The sequence below is a fragment of the Artemia sp. Qi Xiang Cuo genome, chromosome 4 (genome assembly GCF_049724085.1).
Source record: "Artemia sp. Qi Xiang Cuo chromosome 4, ASM4972408v1, whole genome shotgun sequence".
Taxonomy (NCBI): Eukaryota; Metazoa; Arthropoda; class Branchiopoda; order Anostraca; family Artemiidae; genus Artemia; species Artemia sp. Qi Xiang Cuo.
The window spans coordinates 9,528,167-9,544,506 of NC_142797.1; the positions used below are offsets into that span (position 1 = coordinate 9,528,167).

General features: G+C 36.7%; 1 protein-coding gene across 2 annotated transcripts in view; it reads left to right on the top strand.

The window, feature by feature from the left end:
• Positions 1-16,340, top strand: part of LOC148952764 (dnaJ homolog l(2)tid, mitochondrial-like) — an 83,512-nt gene that overhangs the window by 13,249 nt on the left and 53,923 nt on the right. For both annotated transcript variants that reach the window (XM_089087413.1, XM_089087412.1), the window contains exons 2-4: positions 1,331-1,554; positions 7,691-7,848; positions 13,443-13,542. In XM_089087413.1, the coding sequence (XP_088943539.1) occupies positions 1,331-1,554; positions 7,691-7,848; positions 13,443-13,542 (482 nt within the window). The remainder of the gene's footprint in view (positions 1-1,330; positions 1,555-7,690; positions 7,849-13,442; positions 13,543-16,340) is intronic.

Genomic DNA, 16,340 nt, shown 5'->3' on the forward strand with positions numbered 1-16,340 from the left:
CCCCATCTGACCTCGCCTAGAGTAGGAATGAGGTGCTAAGCGACGGAATTTTTCAACTTCGATGTCATTTCCGGTCTCCCCAGACTTGGATTAATAGTAAACAACCTTTCAATCCACCAAATACTGCACAAATTAAGATTTTGATTTTTCATCTCTGTCTGACCTCTCTTAGGGTAGAATTAAGTTACTAAATAGTGAAATTTTCCCCTTTTAATGTAATTTTTGGTCTCCCATATTTGAATAAATAGAAAACGACCCTTCAATCCATAAAATATTTCATAAATTTAAATTTGAAAAATTTTCCCAGTTTTTTCCCTCTTTTCCCTTAAAAAAGGGGTATCTCTGCAGGACCGATTTTGTATATGTTTTCAAGCGGATTTTTCTGAACATTTTGGTGCCATAAACATTCCTGTTTCGCAAATGCCGAGGTTTGGCCTTGTTTTCATACTTTTACTGGACTATTAGCCTGTAAAATATGAAGAAAAATAGCCAGGTTGGATTTTTTTTTTTTACTGCTTGGTTTCTTGCCTGCTGGCTGCCGGCGTGTCATCCCTGATTTAGATCAAATTCTTTACCGGTAAAAGGGGATTCAGACAAATGGATGACAGAATTTGTGTTCGATTCGTTCCACAAAACGAGCAACCTACCAAATTAGCTTTTCCTGATAGATTCCAAATATGCCACTTTTCTTACAGACTATCTTTGACATTTTGGAGCTGCCACCGATCCATCCCGATGCAGAGCAGGGTGACTGCTGCCCGTATTTCGTATGAAGGACTCGAAAGCTTTTGAATATACAAAACTTCAAAGTCAGCAATTTTTTGACTTAATGTTAGATAACTTACCACTTTCTGGTTAAGCAAGCTCATACGTATGTAAATTTTGAAAGGGTTAGTTAAAAAAACATTCTTGTTTTTCGTTGGAATTTTCAAATGTTTGACATGCGATAGGGGTCTCTTAGTTAGAAAGATACAGTAGGGAAATAAGGCTAGGGAAGAAAAAAAAATATGTAGGCTAACTTTAGAAGACATATATCTTTAGTTAGAAGAGCATGTGTATTCTTAATTGTATACTCTTAGTTAGAAGGATGGAGTAGGGAAATAGGGTTAGGTAAGAAAAAAAAATGTAAAAATCTGCTTGTGACTATATGGAATGTATCCGAGAGGAGGGGGGGGGGGACAAAAGCCGTATTTTTAAGCCCAATCATTAATTTTGTTCTTGTAGGGTCCCTTGGTCCCGCCTTAGAGGTGGAGGGATTAAATTTTGCGCCTCTATTGAAATCTGTATGGCCTTATATGTGTATGTCTTTTATTCAACTCTTATGTTTCAGAATCATCAAGCTTATCAAAAGTTCTCAAATCACAATTCCACGTGTCACATAGTCATCAACAGGCAAGAAAGGACTATTATGACATTCTGGGTGTTCCTCGAAATGCTTCAGTCAAAGAAATCAAGAAGGCATATTATCAGCTAGCCAAGAAGTACCATCCTGATACAAATAAGTCTGATCCTAATTCTGGAAAGAAGTTTCAAGAGGTTTCCGAGGCTTATGAGGTAAATTTGAATATTGTCCTATCTTTAGGTCAGGGTTGCCACCGCGGACAGTTGCCACAGTGCTATAATCACCAAAACTTGCAAGCTACACAGTGATTTTCGGTGCTAGTCAAATTTCTTTTACGTGAGTTTCTGCTGTAGCCGCAATATGCACATGGTCTGTTTAAATGTACTTAGATTTTTTCTTATGTCAGTTTCTTAATCTGTTTTAATTTGAAAGAATAAGAAATGTCTCCTGAGCTAATCGGAGCGCTAAATGGGATAATGCACGCATATTGAAGTATATTTAGATTATTGTCATTCATAAAAAATACTGAAACATATATTTTGAAGTGAGACACATCGTGTAATTGCATTTTATATGTCTATAGCGCGTCCAGACTCCTGCTTGTGTTTTCTGGAAAAATTGGATGAAAATCTGGAAGCAGGAAAAGTAGTCTAGATTTGCCGTTTTTTTTTTTAAATGTCTGAACATGTTTATCATCTATCCCAGGACCGTAGCCAGTACTGTTTTTTAGGGGGAAGTGTATTTTTTTCAGGAGGAGGGGGTACAAAAAACTTCAAACAACGCATCGAAAATGTGTTTATATGCAGTTTTGTCACGTTTTCACGAATTGGACACAAATTTCGGGGGAGGGGTTTAAACCTTCTGCCCCACCTCCCTGGATATACCTAAGCTATTTTCATCAAATCTGTTTTTTTTTCTGAGCTAAAACATAAAATAAACCATTTTAGAGTCTCAGCTTAACACTTCCCTTTTTTGTTCTAAACAACGTTAAAAAATTTTTGTTTATCACTTATCGTCTCTGATTGCCTCATTCTTCTGACAGTTTTTCCAGAAAAGCAGCCCATAATATCTTTTTGCGTCCCATTTTTTCATTTTCTGAACCACTGATCTTCCAGGCCTGAAGACGGAAAGATGGCATGGAAGCAGTATTCCCAGTCCCCAGTTTTCTTTTCTTTTTTTTCCAGAAAGCGGATAAACCTGGACGTGCTATTATAAGAAATTCATTTTATAGTTTCTGGAGAAAGATCCAAATGCGATAGCAAGGATTATCTGTGATTTTTGCTTGTTTCTCACATTTTTTTGGCTCATTTGAAGAGCTTGCAGCGAAAAAAACCCCTCTATTTTCATGATGCATCAAAACCGTGCTTTTAAAAGTGCGACGTCGAAAGTGAATTTTTATTAATTCAACACCCCCTCAGCATGTCCTAAAAGTTGCTACTTCATGCTCTAACTGACATCTTTTAAAGGATAGAGATCAATATCACAATCTTGCTTGACTTAGTGACAATTCAGGTTAAATTACCACCATGTTAAATGAAGCTCAAATCTTTTTGAAGATAGAAAAAATGCTGTGTTCCTGACTGCTTGGAAAACAATTAATTTCCTTACAACACCATTTCCATTTCTTTTATTATCTAGTGATTTGGAAAACTAACCTAGCCCTAGGCTTATAGGTATGTATCAATAGCCGCGTTTTCAGGCTCAGCGGGTTCGAACACGGGTTGTTCCCGTCTAGTTTAAAGTTTCTAGTTTTTCCTCTAGTTTCGTCTAGTTTCAGCGGGTTCGAAGTTTCAACCCCGTGTTTGATGCAATAGATGCACTGATGCACAACCCTTGATGCACTAGACGAGAACAACCCATGATCGAAGACGGGTTGTTCACGGCTCAGCGGATTCGAACACCGGTTGTTCTCGTCTAGTACATCAAGCGTTTTCACAAAGCGGGTTCTCGAGGAAAACACGGGGTTGAAACTTCGAAGTTTGTTCCCCCCCGTGATATTTAATTTCTTCAAAAATCTTGTAAAAACTAAAATAAGCCTGCATAATTCAAGCATCCAGAGAAATGGCTCAGTTTTCTTTTGTATATATTTGCTTTTATGGTACTATGTGGCTGATTTTTCATTGTAAATTTCACTTGCTTCGGGAAATCAGCTCTAACTTTGCTCCCCCCTCCAACCAGGATTTAGACAAAATTACACCACAGTTTTTAATAGTAAATTTCCTAGTACTAGTGTTTGACATTAATGGGATAGATATGTTGAATTTATGGACTAATGGTTATGTATTACGTTTTTATATAAGCAGCTAGTGATGGGGGGAGGGGTAACATTTATGGCGCTATTGCTGAGATTTTTTTCCATTGAAAGAAGATTAAAAGTAAAAGTACAGTGTGGCCAGAGAGAAACAGCGGGCCTACTTGTGAAAATCCTGTGTATTACTTTTCTTTCTTTTACTGGTGTAAAATTTCATAGAGGAAAACCTCATTATTTCTGTGATGTTTTGGCAGCGAGTTCCGCGGATCATTCTTATGGTATGGTTTGGAATAATCTTCCTGAAAGCACTAGGATGGCTGAGAAATTCATTGATAACTTCTTGATGAGTCAGGACGGTTGAGGGGTATATATATATATATATATATATATATATATATATATATATATATATATATATATATATATATATATATAGCACGTAGCAGGCTTCTATATATGGATTCTCATTGTCGCTTGTCTTCTACCTTTTCTTTTTTTGATGTCATGAGTCACCACAGGGTCATTACAGCCACCCTGTGAAAAATGGGAATTCTTTCTTGAAGTCCTGACCTATTTAGATCGTTGTTGTGGCCAGTCATCGCTGTTCCTTGTTTTCCAGCAGTAGATTTTATTGTGCATTTTTTTCATTGTTGCCTCAGAAAGTTTTTTTTTACACGCTTTTGGCTTTAGCAGTTTAGATTCATACATCATCTAAATTAATGTTTTAAGACATTGCATATAGCAAATACGTCTTTTCCAGTTTCCAACCGAAGATCACTGTTCAAAATTTTGTTTGCAATTCAATGTGATTCTTGCTGTCGTTTGGTCCATGTCTTTTTCTTTAGCTGTTGCGATTCTCATTTTCACTAGTTTTCTAATAACATTTATCTGTGCTTCATTTTTATCAATCAACCCTTTAAATATTTTGAATGACCTTAAATTTAGAATTTGCGCCTTTGTAAAATTACGTTTTTTTGTTATTGGACCTTTAACTTTTGCCTTGGCTTGTCTTTAGTCATTATGGAAAACATAATGCCGAACCTCTGTTTTTTTAACAGAGGCTGATGCGGTTTCAGGTTCTTTGCTAGCATCCTTATAAACTCTAATGCAGTGGCGGATCCAAGGAGGCGATGTGGTGCCACCCTTACATAGTCTAAAGTAGTGTAATTTACTTAATTAACGCAAGTTTGCGTTAACTAAATTTGCTCCTAACGCAAGTTTATCGGATCAACTTATATCGGATCAACTTTTAAAATTATTAGTGAAAACTAAATATAGATTGTTTTTTGTGCAAATATTTTTTATTTTTGTTGTGATTCTTGGGATGTACGGAAGATAGATTATATTAGAGGGTTTTTCTTGAGCCTCACATTGTGAAATATAGTTGATTTTACGAAAATATCGTTTTAAAAAGATATTTTCGTAAAATCAACGATATTTCACAATGTGAGGCTCCAGAAAAACTCTCTAATATAATCTATCTTCCGTACATCCCAAGAATCACAACAAAAATAAAAAAAAAATAAAAAAAAATATTTGCATACTAAAAGAGTATTTAGTTTTCACTAATAATTTTAAAATCACAATTTTCTTAAACTCTGGTAAAGATAAAACCCCAACTACTCGGCAGAGAGCAGTTTATTACATACCATTTGACTATGGCAACTACTATGTTTGAATATCCCATTAGAGTCCAGAAAAACGCCTACACCAGCAAAAAGAAGACATAGACAAAGCGTTAATTGCTAATAGTTCTAATAACTCCTTTGATTCTGCTTTAGCTAGTCATATATTTGATAATCCCAGCCACACAATACTTTTTAAAAATCTTCCTCAGTAGTAGTGATTTGGGGATAAAACAGGTAGTCCGGGAATCAATAGAAATTAGGCTCAAAATAAATAAAAATATTTCCTTAAATAGGGACTTAGGAGAATATTCACTGAATTCTTTATACTCAAATTTTATTCAAAATGATCTAACAAAATATTTTATTAAACCAATTGACAATAGTATTGAACCCGTTACAAAAAGGCCTTTAAGACTAGCTGCTAAAAAAGCAAGATTAGCTTTGAAAACTTGCAGTTAATAATTTTATTTTATTTCATTTTAATGAGTTCCTTCTCTCTCATCATTTTATTTATCAGTCCTGGTTGAACTTCGTTGAAGTAAGGATGCTGGGGCTGTTTTAAAAGTTTTTAAAAGTTTTTGAGAGCATTTTCAGTTTTAAATTTCGTATCTTACTGTAAGTTGTTTATATATATATTTTTTCTTTTATGTTGTGCTGAAGACGGCCCTTGGACATAGGGCCGAAATATTCACCGATTTAAATTGCACTGTCTTGAAAAAAATTCCCTATTGTTTTTAAGTTGTGTTTGTTTGATATTATTTGTAACACTTGTAACTTTTCGTTTTTGGAGTTTTGTGTCATTTGAAAGTCCAGTTTGTTGATTTTCACCCGTTGTGAATTTAATTTGTTGAAGATGTTCCCTTGGTCTTATCACGTTTGTTAGTTCAGGTGTTTCCAAAGAATCGTCATTTTTATTCTCTAAAATATTTGATTATTAAACCAAGTCCGATTTCTAACAACGATTTATACTACGACTCAAACTTTTGGTTTTCGTTTTTAAGGTTTTTGAATTGTTGTAATCCCTTGTCAAAATATATACAAATATTTTTGTAATTACCAGTTTTTTGCTCTTTACGCAATTTAGATTGAAACACTTCGATTTCTAACAACGATTTCTACTAAGCTTCGACGTTTTGAGTTTCTATTTTAAGGTTTTAGAATTGTTGCAATCCCTTGTCAAAATATATACAAATATTTTTGCAATTACCAGTTTTCGCTCTTTAAGCAACTTAATGTAAACTTTCCCATGTATGAAAATCTTCAATTTTTCCACTTAAGCATGACAACGTCATTGCAATACTGATTTATTTAGAAATGACGTCAGTCACGTAAATATTTTTTTCCAAAATTAAGGCTTTTAAAGAATTTTCTCAAACTTCTGACCTATCTACATCATTTTTTTACGGCAGCGATTTTCCCGAAAAAACGTCCGTTTTCGAGAAAAAATACATACATACGTACACAGTTATTGCTCACTTATAAATATAATATATATATATATATATATATATATATATATATATATATATATATATATATATATATATATATATATATATATATATATATATATATATATATATATATATATATATATATATATATATATATATATATATATATCATAAGTGATTAAAATATTGAGTCATGCCACAAACAAATCTGAATAGATTTTCACGTGGCTTGTCTGTTTGATATGATTTTTTTGTGAATATTGGTTTTTCAATTGAAATGAATTTATCTCTCTCTCTTTCTATCTAGGCCTATCAGAGGGAATTTAACTTTGCTTTCATTTTGCTGTGTTAGACTTACACAGAGGAGCACGTGAGAACAAATCGAAGTTTTAGAAAGGCAGGGTTGTTTGGTTTGCCTTTTTAACATACGTTTAAGGAGAAACCGTTGCTGGTGACCGACGGGATCAGAATGAGAAGATGGAAGTACTGGGGGCACATGACTCGTATGAGCGAATGACGCCTCAAAACACAATGTATAGTGTTCAACATACAGCATTCGAAGGAGTGAAAGACAACTCAGCGCACTAATTCGATTCCTGGAGAAAGAGGCGACGAGTCTCCGGACCACGCTGAATGAACTTTTGTCTTTTGCACAATATTGGCCAAGCTGGAGGTCAACCGTCGCTGCTCTATGCGCCCCTAAGTATAGGAGGATCTAAGTCTAAGTAAGTTTAAGGAGAAAGGTAATTGGGTTAAAGGCGTCACAGATGTAAACCAATTTAATTAAAGCACGCTTTTTACCTCTGAACTATGGGAAAGTAACTTCTCTTTTTCTCTTTGGTTTAGCTAAATAAACCGGCTTCAAAATGAATAAGATTACGTTATGTGAAGTGATTGTAGAGCTAGTGTTGTCATCTATGTAATAAAAGTATCCATTACATGTACATCAAGGCTTGTAGCCTTAAGCGATGTGTAAATACCAGAGTTGTTCTAGTTGCTTTATTTTATTTTACAGGTTCTAAGCGATGATACAAAGAGGAAAGAATACGATTCTTGGGGATCAACACGTGAGCAGATGGGCATGGGTGGAGGTGGTCCGCAAGGAGGACCTTGGGGAGGAGCAAGTCAAAACTGGAATTTTCAATCAAACATAGATCCAGAGGAATTATTTAGGTATCTTCCCAGTTTATTTTTGGTATATGGAAAGTACGGGGAGGGTTGGCTTTTGTTCAACTACAAAAGCCAATTATGTTCACTTACCTTTGTTTAGGGTAACAACTTTAGTTTACTTTCGCTATATCTTAAATTTGAACTATTATCTTCAAATAAAAATTTTCTTCTGTGGTAGCCTTAATGTCGAAAAATTATAAGTCTGGTTTTCGAAATAAGTGGAAACTTTTTGGTGGCAAGACTAAAACTTCCAGTCGATAGAAAATATAAAATCACGTAAAAAAGTCTTTCAATTTTGGTGATGACAAATATTATTGTAGTTAAAAGCCCATGAGGATTTCTGTCCTTCAGGAAACTTGCCTAAGAGGCTATTAATTCGTAATTTGTTTCTTTTTTTAACAAGGTGAAACAAATGCCATTTATTTTAATGATAACTCGTGCTAATGAGCTAATCTCAGATAGTTCAAATATTTTTGATGGTCAGTCTTTTTTTCGGTTTTTGTTAAAAAAGGGGAGAACCTAAAAGTCATATTTAAATTCCATGTATTTACTTTTTAAAGCATTGTTTTACATTTTTTCTCAAAATGAACACTGTTGTTTGATCTTGTTGTTAATTTACTAGATTCCATTTTCATTAGCTATGGCTGCGCTGTTTTGTTTTCATACCACTGCTTATTTCGGAAGAAAAGTTCAATATATATGGTTAAAATGAAAATTTAAACAAGCAAATTTTTATTGTATATAACCAGGAAAATACTTTTTAGTCTCAAATAATAGCTAAAACAATTTTGAATGTTTTTAGATTCTCCATTTATTTGTAAGTTTATTTATGCTACTGTAAGTTTATTGGATACTGGAATGTTAGAACAGTTAATCAAGAAACACAGCCAGGAAAACTCAACAGTGTTATGAGAACCCTTGATAAGTTCCGTATTGACATAGCTGGACTTTCTGAGACCAGGCTTACTGGTTTTGGGACTTTGAAAACTGAGATTTACCACATCTGTATTCCGGACTTGAGACTAGAAAAGAAGCAGGTGTCGAATTTGCACTAAGTAATCGGGCCAAAAAATGCCTAGTGGACTGGGAACCAATTGGTGAGCGGATTCTTCGTGCCCGTTTCGCCACTTCACAGGCCAAATTGACAGTTATTGTAGTGTACTCCCCAACGAATGATGCCTGTCAAACCAAAGACGACTTTTATCGTGCGTTATCGAATGTTGTTGCAAAAACGCATCCTCATGATATTGTGACTGTGTGTGGGGACTTTAATGCTAAAGTTGGAGGTGATGCTTCTTATGCCCCAACTATCCTCGGTAAACATGGACTGGGGGAAATTAATTACAATGGTGTGCGACTAATCGATTTTTGCGCTACTCATGAACTTATCGTCGGCGCAACATGGTTTCCACATAAACAGATTCACAAGTATACTTGGAACTCGCCTGATGGTGTAACACGAAATGAAATAGACCATATCCTAATTACGAGGCGCAGGCGACGGTGTCTAGAGGATGTTAGAACCTTCCGAGGTGCCGACTGTTATTCCGATCACCAACTTGCTGTTGCAAAGTTCAAGCTGAAACTAAAAACTGTGACAAAGCCCCAGCGCCCAGTGAAAACCTTCAATTTGAGGAAATTGCAGGACCCGAACGTATTGCAAAAGTATACTACAGCTTTGTCAAACAAGTTTTCCCTTCTAAGGGACTAAGTGTCGCTTGATAGTCAGTGGGAAAAAATTGCAGAAACCGTGAAAGAGGTCGCACAAGAAGTTGTGGACTACAACAGGAAGAAGAAAGAGCAGTGGATATCTGAAAGTAGTTGGGATATTATTGATCAAAAGGCACAACTCAAAATCCTCGTAGATAAGAATGACCATAGCACGACTTGTTCTAGAGAATATGTAGATAACCTGAAAGCGCTGTACAACCGTCTCCAAAAGCAAGTCAAAGCCGCAACCAGGTATGATATGAGGAGGTACCTCGAAACTATGGCCGAACAGGCTGAGGCAGCCACTGGACGGGGAGATATCCGTACTGTGTATGCCATAACGAAGAAGTTAGCGGGTATTTCAAAGGCGTCGTCGACCCAAGTTGAAAGCAAAGAAGGCATCTTATTAACCCAGACTGATGACATAGTCCGACGCTGGAAAGAGCATTTTAACGAGGTACTAAATCAGATGCCTCCCACAACTACTTTAAATATCCCTGAAGAACCACTGTTTGATGTCGGAATATGTTCCGGACCTCTCATGCTTAGTGAAGTCAAGGAGGCCCTAAAGACTTTGAAAAACGGAAAGGCTGCAGGCAATGATGGCATATCACCAGAATTACTGAAGTACGGTAGAAGCGCCCTAGTCGAACCCATATTTGAACTTCTTTCCCGTGTTTGGGATGAAGAAAAAGTCCCTAGTGAATGGTCAAAGGCAGTAATTGTAAAACTCTTCAGAAAGGGACAAAAGACTAAGTGTGATAATTGAAGAGGTATTGCTTTACATTCTGTTGGCAGCAAAGTCCTGTGCCGAAGAATTCTTAACAGGATTCAGAGTAAAGTGGAGAAAGTTAGGACAGATGAGCAGCACGGATTCTGCTAGAGCAGATCATGTTGTGACCTTACATTTAGCCTGAGAGTCCTGCTGTATGAATCCAATGATTGGCAATTTCAGCTACTTATAGTATTTATGGATATTCTCAAAGCTTTCGACTCGATACATCGAGGAACTATGTGGAAGATTTTAGTGCACTATGGAATTCCGACCAAAATTGTAAATATAATTAAAGCGCTATATGATGATATCATGTGCGCAGTACAGACAGAGGGTGGCCTAACGGAGTGGTTTTCTGTTCAGTCAGGTGTAAGGCAGGGCTGCATTCTATCACCATTACTGTTTGCCATAGTGATAGATTTTGTTCTCCGTGGATGCACTTTTAGTGGCGGTCTACAGTTAAATCCACTGAGAGAACTCAATGATGGTGATTTTGCTGACGATGTTGCACTTATTACCCACGACCCAGAAGATATGCAACGCAACATTAATGAACTCGGTCGTATGGCAAATGCTGTCAGACTCTCCATAAATGCTAACAAGACCAAATCAATGCCGAATGCAGTTATACCTGACTTAGCCGAAGGACTTTTGGTTAACAACGAGGAAATTGAGGAAGTGAGAGAGTTCAAGTATCTCGGCAGCATTCTTACGCAAGATGCCAATTCTGAAAGAGAAATACTGTGCGGAATAGCATTGGCTGGGTCTGCTTTCAGCTACCTTAGAAATGTTTGGAGAAATAATAAATATTCCCAGAAGTTAAAGCTTAAAATTTATAATAGCAATGGGGTCTCTGTCCTTACGTACGGCTGCGAAACTTGGAGCATCACTGCTCAGCTAGAACGACGACTCCAGGCATTCGACAATAATTGGCTAAGGTCTATCCTAAATGTACATTGGACGAGAACAATACGAAATGATGAAATCTATCATATGACAAGTCATACCCCCATCCTTCATCTCATTAGAAAGCGGCGATGGATGTATTGGGGGCGTATGGTGCGACTGGGGGAAGGAAGGCTGCCGCACGACGTATGGTGTTGAACACCCCCCGGTCTCTGCAATTTAGGGAGACCGAAAATGATCCTTGGCAGGTCGCTAATGAAGGAGGCGATGCTGGCGAGGTCCTCGTTGGAGGAGCTATGGTTGAAGGCTCAGGACAGGTCGTCGTGGCGAACCACTGTTGCTGCCTTATGCGCCCCCAGGCGTAGGAGGACCTAAGTAAGTAAGTTATTTATGCTAAAAAAGAAACAAAAACTATTAAGTTTATGAACAAACCCTGATGAATTTAGAACACTAAAAAAAAGTAAAAATCTTGTCATGAAGAATATCTTTTCGGGAATTTGAAAGATTGTGAAAACATACGAATCGTATGTGAAGTTGTGATAAATAGTAAAAATAGGATGAGAGGGGTGGGCCCTAACTCCCATCTTCCATACTATCTATTTGCCTGGTCTATTTTGTAAAAGCACGCTTTCAGACTTGAGTATCCGAATTTTGTGTGCATCTAAGCGTGTTTCTGAGGAATTTTGACAAAAGAGAAGGGAGGCTCAACCATATCTTGGATGATTATGCTGCACCTTCTCCTTTGTTGACAGGTATATCGTAGATAAATAATTATCCTATTATATGATATATTCAACATTGAAGCCACATGGACTATGGTTACTAAAGAGCCTCAAAACAAAAAGAAAAGAGCACTACCACAGAGACAACGCATAAACAACTCCGCCCCCAGTGGCAGATCCAGGGGGCGAGGGGGCGCGCGCCCCCTCTAGCGTAGTCTAAAGTAATGTAATTTATTTAATTAACCCAAGTTTGCGTAATTAAACTTGCTCCTAACGCAACTTATCGGATCAACCTATTTTGCCCCCCCCCCCTAATTTTTTTTTTTCGGATTAACATATTTTGCTCCCCCCTAAAAAGATCCTGGATCTGCCCCTGTCCGCCCCCAATAAATATATGCTTCAAAAACATCTTTGCCTTGTCCTGCTTATCCTCCTTTCTCCGAATAGATGTATCTGTTGTGCATCGCCACACGCAGAAATTTTGCCACATTCCTAAAATGCATGTGTCAATTGCTCTACAACATTTCAACCACATATTACTTCCCTTTTGTGTGGTATGCGTGTTGATGAAGTACGAAATGTCCTTGTCCTTCAGGTGCTTGTAGAAGTTTTCCTGGTTTAGTGAAAAGTGTAGAATTTAATAGTTTTCTCAAGGCGCTAGGTCTCTTTGCAACTTTATAGCGCTTGTGTGAAACTGCACGAGGTTGATTTCCTTCAACTACTATTTTCAAGGGGTTTGGTAGCCTTGATGTAGCATTATCCTTCTAAACTAGCTACAATAACAACATTTTACCCCATATTATTAACCTAAGTCCTTTTAAAGTTGCTGTAAAAAGCGCTCTGAAATATGATTTGGTTTAAAATGTGCTTTAAAGTGTTTTTTTTTTGTACTTAGTTTTAGGGTAAACCATAGCCAAAAATCTAGCCTCGCTTAGATATGAGTTAATAAAGAGGAGAAGGACTTTGATAGCCTCATCAAAGAGGCAATAGTTATCAGCAATTGAGAGCCAGAATTTCGATAACTGTTTACCATATAAAACTGATAAATCAATGAGTTCTTCACTTGCTTTTGTTGACGTACTAGTTGGTAAGTCGTTTTGATAGGGCTTATAAATCCAACTCAACGAATCAAATTTTTTCATCTCTTCCCTAAAATAGTCGTCAAAATTATTTCTTAACTGTGATAAATGACTGGAAATTTCAGACAGTGGCTGCACTGCATTTATGGCTGCGCTTGGTTTTCAATAACAAAAGTTTCAAGTGTTTCAAAACAACCATACTTGCCATTATCAATGTTTTTCTCTTTTTTAGAATTCTTTCGTTTAAATCTCTGAGCATTTCTTGGGGTATGAGAAGCAGAATTTTAAAACCAGGGTGGGATGGAGTTAGAGTGTTTCCCGCGCAGCGTATATAACCAAGGAGGTTTACCGCTGTAACAGATTCACAGTTGTATGGTAGTCAGTAATGAAATCTTCTTTTTTAAGGAAAATTTTTGGAAGTGGTGCCTTTGGAGGCAAATCTCCCTTTATGGACATGGGTGAAGACTATGCTGATTCGAATTTTGGCTTTGGAGCAGCACAAGAGGTACTTCCAGAATTAGACTGCTCAGTGTTGAACTGAACCAAGTCCATTTTATAATATTGACTCGTGATGTAACTTATATGTGGCAATTCAAAATGCACTATTTTGTGCGACCCAAATTTTACAGAACGAGTAAAAAAAAAAAAAAAAAAAGGGAAAATGATAAAACTGAAAAACTCAGGTTTTTAGGTTCGTAAACGGCCAGTTATTTGTACAACGAACTTTTTTTTTCTCGCCTAAAGCTCAACTTACCAAATATTTCTTGTGAGTAAGTTGAGGGGATACACAGTTTTTAACTAGAAAAAGACGTTTTTAAGCTAACCTGCTGCTACGGATTAGCCCGCATTGGTAGGCCAAACTACAAACAAAAAGGATCGTCATATACGTTTCTAGAAGAAGTGCTTTTCCTATCCCACAGCTCACTTCTTCTTTTTCTTAGATCTTACAACAGTATCAGGCATTTTCTGCCTCTTCTGGCATCTGAAATGCAGATGTTACTTGGGAATTTATTAAACCGTAAGCTCTCCAGTCTCACGGTAAAATATCCCCAGGGCGATATCCAACAGTGTCCGACTTAATCATTTATGTCACGCGGAGGCAATTCATAATTCAACTCAAATGTTCGGTTAAGCGATGTTTGCCATGTCAACAAGCCTAATGCGGGGCTCCCACGGCGTCAATAGAGTTAATACACTTTTTCATGAAAGTGCGAACCGTAAAGTTTGTCCCACTCGCAAAGATTTCACATTTTTGACTTTACGGCAATTTTTCATAAAAAGTAACTGAAATTGTCAGACATGGAGCTGAGAAAACCATCTTTTTTTTTAGCATTTCTTCCTTTTAGTAATATTAAAAAATATTTTTTTGTTTCTTTTATCAAGCAAAATATTTAAACAAGTTTACACTATTATACTTGTAGACACTAATTTGTATGTTGTTTGTTTGATATTTTCCATACGTCTTCCGCTATTGGTCCTCCGCTATTGGTCCTCCGCTATTGGTCCTCCGCTATTGGTCTTCCGCTAATGGTCCTCCGCTATTGGTCTTCCGCTATTGGTCCTCCGCTATTGGTTGAACTTTGTGGGCTTTCTTGAAAAAGTTAAATAAAGTTCAACTTTTTTCCGACAGCAATAAAGTCAACAGTCATGCGAGGAAAACAGTTTATTAACTTTTTGGACAGCTTTATTAACTTTATTGACCCCGTGGGAGCCCCGCATAATGATGGTACGACAAAGCACTGATTGAAGGGTTGGTTAATTGAGTAATTTATGCGTGATAGTCTACAGTTGCCTGTGAACTTTAATCTTTTTTAATAAAGTCGAAGAATAAAGTTTGTTTAAGAATTATCGTCTATATCGTATAAGAAAAAACAACAAAAATTCAGAAAAAAACAGCATAAACTTGTTAGTGCAGTGGTTTCCAACCGATTTTGGGCCATGTACCTAGGCATTTCTAAAATCCTAATACCCCCTTGTGAAATTTAAATTTTGTAACTCAAAATTTTATGTGTATTCACCTCAAGGAACCTTAAAAGGTCGTGAACTTGGTTTTTCTTTCGGGTCGTCCTCTAAGCAATTTTGCGCAAATGAAATGTCTATATAAGATAGATTTTATACAATGCATGACGTTATTGTAATACTGTCATGTATCTTTTTTGCTCTTTAAATCCTTATGAATGTGACGTCATTCACATGAATGTTTTTTTTTTATATAAGGACTAGTTGAAAAGAAATGTGAAGAAATAGAGAAAGCTTTTAAAGTGTCTAAGGTAAAGCATGAGTTCAGTTAGAAACCGAGCCGAGTGGGTAGCACACTAGATTTGAAATCCTTTTTCGGTGAGGACAGGGGTTCGAGTCCTGGTCTCGCTTTTTATTTGGTTTGGAACGGGGGTCAGTGTCGTAACTTTCTAAGCTCAGCCAGAGTCGACCCAGATCTAAATGGGTGCCTGGAGTATCTGGGGAAGGTAAACAGCAAGGGTATGCGAAAGCACAGCAATTGGTGTTCGGCTGGCCCCCGAACACCAATTGCGCTTCCTGGCTGAAGGGCCATGAAATGGAGATTGACACTGCCGGTAGGGACTATCAAGCCCAGTGCCGTAATCTTTAACCTTTTTATGGAACTTGGTTGCGTTTTTGGTGGTTTGAATGACGAAACAGCCGGAAATAAGATGTTCGGCCAAATCAGATTTTCTATTAATCTTTACCAATTAGAACACGTCCCCAACCTTTCACAGAAAATAGAAAATAATTTCTTTCTCTATAATCTCCAATTTATGAGTGAAAAGTTCCACTCCCACATATTGGAAGTCGTCTCTTTAGTTGTCAGTAAAACACAAATGACATTCAATGTTAAAGAAGGTTTGAGGCCATCGGTACCCCACTCACATTTTTGTTGGTTTGAGACGGTGTTTCATAAAAAAAATCATCTTGAAAGGATAGTTTTTGTTTTGACTTATTTATTCATTTTATCTTATGTTTGTTCTTGGTTTGATTTTCTCATTCTTAATAGTTTTGCTCGTTTCAAGTTTGAATTTTTAGATGAGCTAAGTTTTTTGCTCTTCAAAGTTTTAGAATCGTTCTTTGATTTTCGATGTTTTCTTTCTAATTTAACATTTCGAAAAAATAACTTTGGGATCCGTGAAAGAGGATTTTCGATCGTCGGTATTTAGTAAGGATTTTTTCATGCATTAATAATTATATTTTAACTATGAAAAAAAAACTTGAAATACTTAATTCCAAAATTTTGAAATGCCTATACTGTTACCATATTTTGCTCTATGATGCTTAACCTCCTTTTCTCAA